Source organism: Bombyx mori, chromosome 5 (genome assembly GCF_030269925.1).
Source record: "Bombyx mori chromosome 5, ASM3026992v2".
NCBI lineage: Eukaryota > Metazoa > Arthropoda > Insecta > Lepidoptera > Bombycidae > Bombyx > Bombyx mori.
This window is the reverse complement of record NC_085111.1, coordinates 2,190,453-2,202,959: the sequence shown is the minus strand read 5'-3', so window position 1 is coordinate 2,202,959 and position 12,507 is coordinate 2,190,453. Positions and strand designations below refer to the sequence as shown.

Sequence of the window (12,507 nt, the reverse complement as noted above, 5' to 3'; positions counted from 1 at the left end):
TGTCGCTGCGACTGGAGACGCCATTTTACCGTGTCGTCGTGGCCGCGTGTTAACTTGCGATTTAACTGTATCACTTCCACTCGAACTGGACATCTCTTGAATGTGTTCTCCGGGGTCACCAGATCTGACTCCAGATCAGAAGGTTGCGTGTTCAGATCACGTCGGGGTCACCAGTTTAGTCGGGACACCCAACAATCACGTCGGGGTCACCAGTTTAGTCGTCTTGGGTTGAAATATAAAGTCTTTGCAAACACAAAAGTACACAAAGAAAGTTTTTATTTAAGACGAACACCAATATAAAGAAAGAAGGAGAAAGTAACAAGAAATAGATAGTCCAAGCAACACAAGCAGGTACACGAAACAAAAAGCAAAAATTATAAAAGGCGTAGAACAGAAAAGATAATACGGGATGCGCGCTCGCAAGTCAGATTTCGACTGGTGGCGGTGGATCGGTAAAAATGCGACCGATGTACTAGCGAAATATATCGCCGCCGCTATACTACAGTTATCGCCTGACTTTGCTTGTGAATTTTATTTTGTTAAGTGTAAATAATGTTTTGTATGATTGTGTGATAAATGAATGTGTTGAAATAAAATAAAGTATGTATGTGTTGTTGTGTAGTGTAATTATAATAAAATATTATAAAATAAATAAATACATGTGAGTCACCCACATACTTAAGAAATGTTTACGATTGACTTCACGGTGAACGAATAACATCGTGTAATCAAAATCAAACCCGCAAAATTATAATTTGCGTAATTACTGGTGGTAGGACCTCTTGTGAGTCCGCACGGGTAGGTACCACCACCCTGCCTATTTCAGCCGTAAAGCAGTAATGCGTTTCGGTTTGAAGGGTGGGGCAGCCGTTGAAACTATACTTGAGACCTTAGAACTTATATCGCAAGGTGGGTCGCGCATTTACGTTGTAGACGTCTATGGGCTCCAGTAACCACTAAACTCCAGGTGGGCTGTGAGCTCGTCCTCTCATCTAAGCAATAAAAAAAAAGCTAGTAAACATTTTCTCTAATATAACTCTAATAGCCGCCCAACACCTCTGGACCGAGCTGGGTTGGGAGCTAATCCGCTCTGGTAGTTGCATTCGACTCGCCAGCGTCGTAGATTCCAATTCGCGAAGCATGGCCCACAATATCAGGCGATTCCAATGCGGTGATAAATCAATTCGCCTAACAGTTTTTATTAAGCTACTAGGAGTACCTTGAAGGTTCTCGGGGAGGAATTTTTTTTTTATTGCCTTTGTATGCAGACAAGCATACAGCCCACCCGATGGTGAGTAGTTACCGTCGCCCATGGACTTCAGCAATGCCAGGGGCAGAGCCAAGACGCTGCCTACAAAGATAAATACATAATAATAAATGACAGGAATAAATCAGACCTGCACTTCTGGGCCTAAGCCTGGATTCCCTGCCTCATAACATTATATTTAACAACTGCAATGCGCACTAATGAAACAAACGTAAAACTTCGATATATATTTTCCTATTCTGCTGTTTCCTCGCCATAGGAGGGTTTTAAAATATTTGCTATATGATCTTCAGGAGAATACGTTCCGATGAACCAAAATAGCTAGTTAAAAGTAATTTAAATTTGCTCCTAATCTGTACAGTGTTAAATTTTCATATTTACACTAAAACTTCTAATATATCCAGTTCAAAGTTGCTCAGATTTCATTCTGACAGACTTATTTCTTCAAGCCTACCTGCCAATAACAGCTCTCTAGACACCGGTAACCGCTTTCAGCCGGAGATTAGCTTATCTATTTATAATCTAAGCTTCGCTTTAATTTGAAGATAAATTGAATAAATAAAATAAAATTATAACAGGATATATGTGGATAATCCGGAGAAATTGATTTAAATAGTAAAATCAATACAAATACAAAAAACCCAAACCTAAAAAAATGCGTTATATATCAACGAAATTTACATTTGAAGATATAAAAAATGGATATATTTCATTCAATACTCGATGACTGAAAGTCGTTTTAAGACGAAACTGACTCCTTTACTCCAAAAATAAGGACGAATAGTGGCATTCAAGCAAATTAAAAGCGAAACGCGACCGGAACTCACGTATCCCAGAAGATAATATAGACCTAAATTTTGAATAGGACTACAATATAGTTACGCCGGGAAGAGTAACGCCATCTATTGCCGAACAGTCAAACGAATATCGAAGGATCTAGTAGCATCTAGAACGCTCGAGAAGTACAACGCCATCTATTGTCAGACAGCGGAAACGCAATACCAGAAACGTGTGGAATATTCTCGATAATTCTAGTAATGTAGTATCGGCTATGAAAGCGTTGCAGAGATGGCACGCAGTCATTTAGTTATCGGAACTACTCTAAGCGAAATAGCGAACGGATCACCTGAAGCGAAGCGGAAGAAGCGACTTGAGAATTTTAAAGTGTTTGTGAAGTGATTTAAGTGTTCTGTATGTGTTGAATACAGTTTAAGTTATACTTTGGTGGACCATTTATTTATTCCGAACCCCAGCGCGTAACAATATAAGAAGAGACACGGCATATCCACTTGTCTAACCTTTATCATAGTGCCTAAGTTTCGTTTAGTTCAGAGCCTATAGTATTTCTGTTCATAGTCAGTTCATGACGAGGGTCTCATTCTAATGAGTAAATTTATGAAATAGTTTGTACCTGTGGGCTTGTAAGAGCTGTCTGGGTAATACCCGGTTGAGAATAGGTGTCCCTTGACTCCCGTAAAAAAAAAAAAATTGATCTTAGGAACTACCTACATCGATGTTTAAATCGGCTTTTCTAGCAGTCAAGCTGATATATATATATATATATATATATATATATATATATATATATATATATATATATATTTTATTGCCTTTGTAGGCAGACGAGCATACGGCCCACCTCACCTGATGGTGAGTGGTTACCGTCGCCCATGGACTTCAGCAATGCCAAGGGCAGAGCCAAGCCGCTGCCTACCGCTTAATACTCTCCACAAGCCTCGTTTAAAGAAGGACATGCCATAGCGCTCGGGAAACACCGTGGAGGGGAGCTCATTCCATAGCCGGATGGTACGTGGCAAAAAAGATCTCTGGAAATGCACTGTGGATGACCGCAGTGGCTCCAGGTGGTATGGATGAACTCTACTCCGGTGGCGGGCGGTGCGATGGTAAAAACGAGACGTTGGTATCATCTCGAACAATTCCTCAGAGCACTCCCCATGGAACATGCGGTACAAAATACAGAGGGAACCGAAGTCCCTCCGCAGACCCAGAGGCTCCAAATTTGATATTGTCCTTTTGCCGTTAAATCAATAATTTAAGACCAAATAATGGTATATTTAACTGTCTCTAAGTTTATGTGAATAGGTTTTCTTTTTTATTTTTGCTTAGATGAGTGGAAGAGCTCACGATTCACCTGGTATTAAGTGGTTACTGGAACCTAGGGACATCTACAACGTAAATACCGCTACCTACCTTGAGATATAAGTTGTATATTCTCAGTTATTACAGTGCAACGTCTGCCCCACCCTTCAGACCGAAACGCTTTACTGCTTCACGGCAGAAATAGGCAGAGCGGTGGTATCTACCCGTTCGAACTCACAAGACGTCCTACCATCAGTAAAGAATTTATCAATACTCTTTTAACTTAATAGAAATAAATCATTTTGTCCCCAGGGAATGTTAGTCTAATGGCAGCCCTAGCGTCTGGTGGCGCTGCCAGGCTCCGCACCCCGCAAATGCTGAGCGCGTGCGCGGCAGATTTCTTGGTTTGCGCGGCGAGTGCACCTCTTGCGGCAACACGCGCTGCTACCGTCGAATCACTACCATGTCATGTCACTTATTACATCGAGGCAAGTTTCTCTACTCGTCGTTTAGCGGTAGGCAGCGGCTTGGCTATACCCCTGGCATTGCTGACGTCCATGAGCGACGGTAACCACTCACCATCAGGTGGAACGTATGCTCGTCTGCCTACACGGGCAATAAAAAAAAACTAAAAAAAAAACTAAATAACTTCCCGTATCTTCATCCGGGCCTAAATTAATATTCCCTGTGTTATGGGTAGGTACCAGAGACAGACATACTTATTGCGTTTAAACTTTACTTGTATAGATAATTTAAACTCAAACAAAGAGCAAACAAACCTGTTCATCACACGAATGTTTGGCCGATGTGGGAATCGAACCCACGACCCTCGCTACAACAGTTAGGGCTGATAGCTACTGCACTGCCGGGTCAAATAGCCAGCCCAAGAAGAGCAACGTTCAGTCCTTAGTGCCTATCTCTACACATGTATGCCTAAACGTAGTCATAAAAGCTGCCTCTGTGTGCTTTTTATTTACATCACAGTGTTTTAATATCCAACAATGTGTAGGCATCAATTTTGACCTTATATGTCCTTACGAAAGATAGCATGACATAATTATAAAAGTATCCCGAGAAACCAATGGCTTTTAGGTTGGAACACAAATTCTTATTATGAGTTCGTCACGTTAGACTCTAAATACGAAAAAGCTCAACTGCACCATCTATCTTCATAGACAATGGGATTCGTAGACATAGAAAATGGTTACGTCCTTAAAGCCAAGTCGCTTCTGCAACTTACACGTGCGAATATAGCTTAATCTGCCACCAATTACATCTTAGTAGTTCTGTTAAAAACGTTGAAGAAACTACTGCCTTACCTCCAGACATTCCCGGTGGCGGCAAGTACGTTATCCTTAGTGGCGATCGCGGCAGATCGCTGTGGAGCAATACACCGTGGCCGAGGTACCACGCTCTGTTCAAGGCCCTTCCTTGCTGTTGCTGCAGTGTGGTCTATGGCGCTACTGCTTGGTAAGAACTTTGTTTAACCATCAAACGCGATTTAGTTTTTGTTGGATTTGTCAAGACTCACTGCCATTGGGACCCTGACTGACAGTAAGGTCTACTGTTTTTAAATTTCAAATAACTTGTACAGGGAAGGCAACGGTAGTGTTGGTGTAAATCAACTCTGGGCATTGGGCATATACGAAATCGGCACATCTAAGTGGCCATGGAAAAAGCATAATTTCGTTGCACTTTTTCGCAACATCATATTAAGCTTGGAATTCTACATACAGGTCTTATTTCCTTCTATGTACTCCGGACATTATTTTACAAGTTACCCATGCCTCAAAGCTATCTTCTGTCCCTTGGGAATAATAGTTTTATTCTTGATGAAAGGTTCATTGAATATCCTATTGTGTACTACAGACAATATGTATGCAAAACTTCATTATAACCGGTTGAGTAGATTAAGACTAGAAAGCAAACAAAAAACCTCACTTTCTTGTATGAATGGTAATACTGGTGATCGTGATAGGCTACCTTAAATCGCTAATTAGATGAATAATACCGGAATGCATTGTCTACGATATGATAATGTCTGCATAGCATTGAGACTACAATTACTAAGTTTGATAGCCACTATCGAAATAAACATCGCTCATACTAGTTAAATTTAAGTCTAAGTGTGAAGAAGAACAATATACCGTTAGTAATTTACCGACATTACGGCGAAAACGAACCAATGCATATAAGCGGCTATCGAAAGCTTCAGAGATAGGTCAACTATGTATCAGAAAAACAAGTCGCGATGTGATGATTAATTAATTAATTACTTAATTAGACCTTAGATTCGTTTGGAAAAAATCAATCGTATTTCTGTACAGGTGCCGCAGCATTCACAACAACTTGCATAACGTGCCCGCCACTCGCAGCCGTACATGCAGTAGTGGCTTTTTGCTTCCCGGTCATTGCCGTGGCGAGATGCCATTGGTCGGTTCGTGTCAAGCTGACTGCATTATCGCTGACAGCACGCGCAGCTCACGGAGAGCTACCTCTACCAGTTCCACTGATGCGGCGTCCGACTCATGTCATTATCGTTGCTGGAGTGGGACCTAGAGAAAGACGCGACGCAGTGGATGTTGGTGATGCCAGATCTAAGAAAAAGCTACAGCCCAGTCTTCTGGGTCCGCAACCGCAAACCTCGACGCTGCGCTCACGTCGACGTCTCGGCAACGTGTTGATGGGCATCGCTGGAATCTTCGCTATGTGCTGGTGTCCGCATGCCGCGATAGTGATATGTGGATCATTTGGTATCCACGTCCCTGAAATGGTTGGTCACTACGCGCTTCTTCTGGGTTATGCGCACTCAGCCTTGAATGCTGTAGCGTACTGGGTCTTGAACCGGCACGCTCTTACGTCAGCGTGCACCGCCTGGCACCTTCCTCAGCTGCGCGTCAGGGAGGAGAGACCGTCTTCTACCAACGAAGCGGCACTAGGCGCTTTCCACCCCCGGCTCGCGAGACCTGCTCCGTCGCCTCGCCCCCCTCCCTCCAGCTTCTTATATTGATAAGTCCGTGTCTATTTTCTAAGCTCTCTCGATCTGTGATTCCTGTCTTTCAGTGCCTCGTGTAGTCTACGGCGCCCTAACTTCGGGGCGTTCCTCGTTTTCTCGTTATAAACGTGGTTGTTTCAGATTTTATGGAGAATAATATGCGCCAAGCAATAAAGTGTATAAAGCACTCATAGAAGTTTTATTATCCTAACAAATGTTGACGTAAACAAACAGTGATGCGCTCCGGCCTCGGAGGTAATGGCCGGTATACGCTGCTATGATACGACGTGCCTACTTTACACTAACTGAATCACACCATTCAAAGTACAACTGTTTATAGTACTGGGCAAGAAATAATGCACATCGACCTCTAGAAAGAGACATTCGGCTAATTTAGGCTTTGTAGAGCGTTGTCCCTTTCGCACGAAATATTAACAGTCTGGTATCTGTTAAGAGCTGTTAAAACAATTATTATGAGTTGTTTATTTTGATTATTCTTTTTATTTAGAGAATACACTTTATTGCACACCAAAACACAATTTACATTCAAAAAACAATCAAAAAAGCAGATACATTTGTACAATAGGCGGTATTATCGCTAAAAGCGATAAATTTACAGAAATTCTGGGAAAAAAAAAAAAAAAAAAAAAAAATCTGGAACATCTAATATTTTTTTTATAATTATTTTTCTATAAGCGTTGTCCTTAGATTATAGTAAAATAAAATAAAAAACATGTATGTTTAGGTTTTCATTTATTTATTTTGAAAAGTGATACATTCTGACAAAACAATTATAAATCCTCAATTCCTTCTGATTCACCATCAGCGCTCTCAATGCATTATTTCTTGCCCAATACTATACATCTATTTGATGCCGCTACATCACTGCGATTTTTATGAGCGGAGAGCAGAGTATGCGTTATTGTATTCCGATATGAAATAAACGCAACTGCAAAATATTAAATACAAAAGTAAAATTTCCAGACTACCATCGGATCGGCAAGAATTATCTGTAAGCGCTGTACCTTTTTATTCAAAAAAATATTATATTTATACCGATAATAAAATGATAATATTACCCCTTGACACATAAAAAATGAATAATCATTTTTACACATAGATATAACCTTTTACATACATACATACTAATACCCATAAAACATATACAATTACATAGTTCTTCTGAGTGCTATGTATAAATAACAAACTTTACTATATAGATGAGACTGAATACCTATTTTCTATAACATCAGCTTCGACAATTATTAATATATAATATATTTAATTATTTCTGGAACAAATTAAAGTCATAACTAGAGATTTCTATTTAGATTTAAAATATTATGTACAAATTGAATCGATTTAAGAAATTGTTCGTCAATATTTGTTTAATATTTTCAAAATATTTCTTCATTCATAATTCTTTAAAATTCTTTGTATTAACATGAAAATAATATTTATTGTAAAGAAAAAAAGGACAATTACATTTATTATTAACATAACGTTTCAATTAGGTAATAAAATATTCGTAACAAAAATTAAAAAAAAATTGAATCTTTCGTTTCATTTTAAGACCCCTAATCAACGAGCCGCAAAACGAAACTCCGCCGCGACAGTGTTATTATCACTGCCGTGACCAGGATTCGAACCTGGGTTACTACGGCCACAACGTAGGGTCCTAACCACTAGACGATCACGGCTATCGGAGCTGGTGACTGGTAAAATTAAATAACAAGTCATATTCTGTAAACTAGAGCACGTTTACCGCTTGAGTGATTGCGCTTACGCAAAATTGAAGAGTAATAATGTTGCCAATCTTAAAGTAGAAGATATTTACAATAGTTTGAAGAAAAAATCTCAATTTGTGAATCAACTTTTTTATTACTATAGAAAAAACTATGTCACGCAATTTCTAATATTGTAAATACGGAAAATAAGAAACTACATAAAGGAGACTGAAACGATTACATACATTTTTGGACCCGAATGTAACGTGATGAAACTAATATGAATTAATAGATTCAGATTTATCAGTACCTTACTGAAAATTCTAAAAGTTTTCCCAATCTGAAAGCAGAGTTAATGAAGATTTAGTAAAAATTAGGTTTGTTACAATCTCTATAAAAGAGCTGAATAATAACTTATTTAAGCATAAGTAAATGTTTATTATATCCATTGGATAATCTTTTACATCTGATATTATGAATGAATATCAATCAGGTATGTCGTGATATTAAAACACATTAACGTAATAAATAGTTTAAATTGAAACGCGCTATTACGGTGCGGCAGAAATAGGCTGAATCGTGATATAATTTTCAGAACATGATTGCCTTCCAAGCGTTTTGAATCCCTCTACACAATAGATACACCGGGTGTCTTACTCATTCGACCGCTGCTAGCACGTCTTCCGTAAGGTAAGTGCATTTCACTGAGCTACAAAATTGCGTATAAATTTCGTCAAAATACAGAATTATTGGTTCTTCCAAGAGCGAACTTTGTTTCTAATCCAGACCGAGATAAAACTATATGTGGTGGCATTGATGGATATCTATGGGCCCAGGAGCTCACCTACACGTTAAGGTTACGCTGAAATAGCTTCTCAAGGCTATCAGCTTACGTAGGAAAAAAATATGTGATGAAATAATCTATGGGCTACAGTAATCACTCACACATAAGGTAAGGTAGATGCCTTTCATTGAGCTACAAAATTACGCATAAATCTCGTAAAAATACAGAGCTGGTTCTTCCAAGGACGACAATTTCTTTCTAATTTAGACAGGGATAGGACTACATGTGGCAGTATTAATTGATGTCTATGGGCTACAGTAATTACTCACACATAAGGTAAGGTAGATGCCTTTCATTGAGCTACAAAATTACGCATAAATCTCGTAAAAATACAGAGCTGGTTCTTCCAAGGACGACAATTTCTTTCTAATTTAGACAGGGATAGGACTACATGTGGCAGTATTAATTGATGTCTATGGGCTACAGTAATTACTCACACATAAGGTAAGGTAGATGCCTTTCATTGAGCTACAATATTACGCATAAATCTCGTAAAAATACAGAGCTATTAGATCTTCCAAGAACACTTTCTTTCTAATCCAAACCGGGATAAGACTACATGTGGCGGTATTAATTGATGTCTATGGGCTACAGTAATCACTCACACACAAGGTGGTTGTATTTGTAATAGTGCGTGAATAAATAAACGCAAAGATTTTACCTCAAAGTAATTAACGCAGCACTTATCTTCGATCCTTACATTTTAATTTCAAGTTATATTTAGCTCGGTAATTAAGAGTGTTGTAAAATTTAATGCTACGGTAATTAAATATACGTGAACGAACTTAAAGGTTCGGGTGATGACGTATAAAATTTGAAATTAATATTTACGTAAATATTTGAAAATGCGGCTTAATTACGCATTTATTGTATTTATTATGTATTAGTTTTGAGTATTATACAGTTTTTATTATCACAGCTGAGTAACTTATTTCACTGGCATATTAAAAAGTGCTAGTTTTATTTATTTATTGCTTAGATGATTGCTTAAGTAAGTAAGTGCATATCAATAACCCACGGCGAGTGATCAATTATTTCTTTATATTTTGTCTATTTAATCTATGTAATTATTGTGGTCTTAATCGAAGTGTCGTAATATTTCTATTAAAATTCATTAGCGTCCTCACAATTCTTGGGCCTCCATTAAACGTTTTAAAGGACAAATGAAAAATGCAAATATCATTGCATCTCTATATTGTGGTGGCGCATTCCTCTGTCTAAGCTCTTGTGTAATTAATTCAGTACACTTAATATCCATTATATTCTGTGATGCATTAAACAAAATTTATTCAACACAAAACTACGGCAAATTCTCGGGCTAAAGTTGATTTTAAGCGAAAACACGAGACCACGTTTCACACCGCACTCGTATGTGAAGAACAGTAGGACAAGTGGAATTTTAACAGTGTTCGTGAAGTTATCAAAATTCAATCACAACCATTGCTAAACAACTTCACGCTGTATTGTGATAATGCGTACGTGAGTGATCGCGTTCTGACCCGGCAGGCTGGTTCTGGCCCAGCGGGGTATCGCGGAACACCAGCGGCATCGCCCGGGCGGCCTGGTAGGGCCGCCGTACCGCAGAGACCGGCGTCGTTGGTCGTCGACTATCGCCTCGACGACCCGTCGGTCGGGCATCCTCGGGTTGGCACTGCGTGTCTGGTTGTAGTGTTGACCGCGAGAACCCCCCTACTCTGACCAGGTTCTGACAGAGGTGTGATGGATTAATGGTGTGTAGCAGTAGCAGTGGAGATAGCAGTCGCGTGTGATTAAATATGGTCAAAAAGATCTCAAACTAATTCTAGTCTTCACAATACATTTAGAGTAAGAAGTAAAGATATTGTCAGCATATTACACATCCTGACGCAACACACAAGACGCCATACTAAGTGAAACCGAAACCCTTAGGATCCAGAACTCGGATAAGGTTCTATCATGGCCCATTATCATTGGTTTTGAGTTGAGTAAATGCTCCAATATTAAAAACAAGAGGATGACCGGCTTTTTTTTTATAAATTTTGTTGTTTATAAATTATATTTCAATAGGAATTACATATTGATATTATTTGTTATTTTATGTTATTTGTTATTTTCTATCAATAAAAAAAAAGTTTATATTTAACTTGATTTTCGATAAAGTTGATTATTGAAAACACGAATAAAACAATATTTTCTGAAAATAAATCGTAGCTAAATCGATTTATCGCCCCCGACATCCCCTGTATACTAAATTTTATGAAAATTGTTGGGAGTCGTTTCCGAGATTCAGATTATATACATATACAAGAATCGCCCCTTTAAAGATATAAGATTATATCTTTTATAATTTTATTCAGTGCCAGTCTAACTGCGTCATATTGAGACTACGTTTTGAACGAAATATTTAATTCGTATTTTAATTTATTTCAAACTTATGGTAATTCGTCATAAAGTTTTTAATTAACTTTCACTTTTAATTGGCTCGAGTGGCCGGAGAGGCTCGAGACTCGAGTCTATTTTGTTCGCGTAATTTAAAAAAAATCTAACGTTTTAGTACAGACATTTCTTTACGACCTCTCTGTAAGTACATTAATGTATCCTACGTAGTTATGATTATGGTATTTTGGAACGAAGTTTCTTACGGGACGATGCGGAGGGGTACTTTTTATTTTTTAGTCAGGAGGACATCGCCGGACTTCCGCCTTCCCCTGGGGATGGAGGGCGGGGCATGTCGGAGTCGAATGGAGGGGTACCCTAACCGAAAAAAAAGTCCGTAATGTAAGATATTTTAAATTTTCGATATCATATCCACGTATATGTATCTAAATTTCGCTCTTTGATGAATTATTGTGTAACTTTTATTTAGGTCTTGAGCCAATTTCTTCAATGTATCCTTTGTTGATTAATATATTAACAGCCCATTGAATATCTCGCTGAATCTTCTCAGTGAGTCGCGATTCCGATCCGGTCGTAGATTTTGCATTGCATCTGCAACCATGTTTTTCAGGTTGAGCCGTGAACTCATCTACCCGTCCGGGCGTAGCTGCAATAGCTCCTTAGGCTACCAGTTAATAGGTAAAGAAAATAAAATAACTTGAAATAATTCTCAAAATCAACTTTTATTATTATTATTATTTTATTGCTTAGATGGGTGGATGAGCTCACAGCCCACCTGTTGTTAAGTGGTTACTGGAGCTCATAGACATTTACAACGCAAATGCGCCACCCACCTTGAGATATAAGTTCTAAGGTCTCAGTATAGTTACAACGGCTGCCCCACCCTTCAAGCCGAAACGCATTACTGCTTCACGGCCGAAATAGGCGGGGTGGTGGTACCTACCCGTGCAGACTCACATGAGGTTCTACCACCAGTGATTACGCAAATTATAATTTTTCGGGTTTGATTTTTATTACACGATGTTGCTCCTTCACCGTGGAAGCCGATCGTGAACATTTGTTAAGTATATATTTCATTGGAAAAATTGGTACCCACCTGCGGGATTCGAACACCGGTGCATCGCTAGATACGAATGCACCGGACGTCTTATCCTTTAGGCCGCGACGACTACAATATTATATTATTATATTATAAGCT

General features: G+C 38.8%; 1 protein-coding gene and 1 non-coding gene across 2 annotated transcripts in view; one reads left to right on the top strand and one right to left on the bottom strand.

Moving 5' to 3' along the window:
• Positions 1–6,551, top strand: part of NGR-A17 (neuropeptide receptor A17) — a 107,394-nt gene extending 100,843 nt beyond the window's left edge. Inside the window, 3 exon segments of the mRNA NM_001134243.2 lie at positions 3,680–3,855; positions 4,693–4,837; positions 5,695–6,551. Coding sequence (NP_001127715.1) covers positions 3,680–3,855; positions 4,693–4,837; positions 5,695–6,377 — 1,004 coding nt within the window. The 3' untranslated portion in view covers positions 6,378–6,551.
• Positions 6,552–7,990: 1,439 nt separating this feature from the next.
• TRNAH-GUG (transfer RNA histidin (anticodon GUG)) lies at positions 7,991–8,062 on the bottom strand. The gene has a single exon. It is a non-coding gene; the product is annotated as a tRNA-His (tRNA).
• Between the last annotated feature and the right edge of the window lie 4,445 nt (positions 8,063–12,507).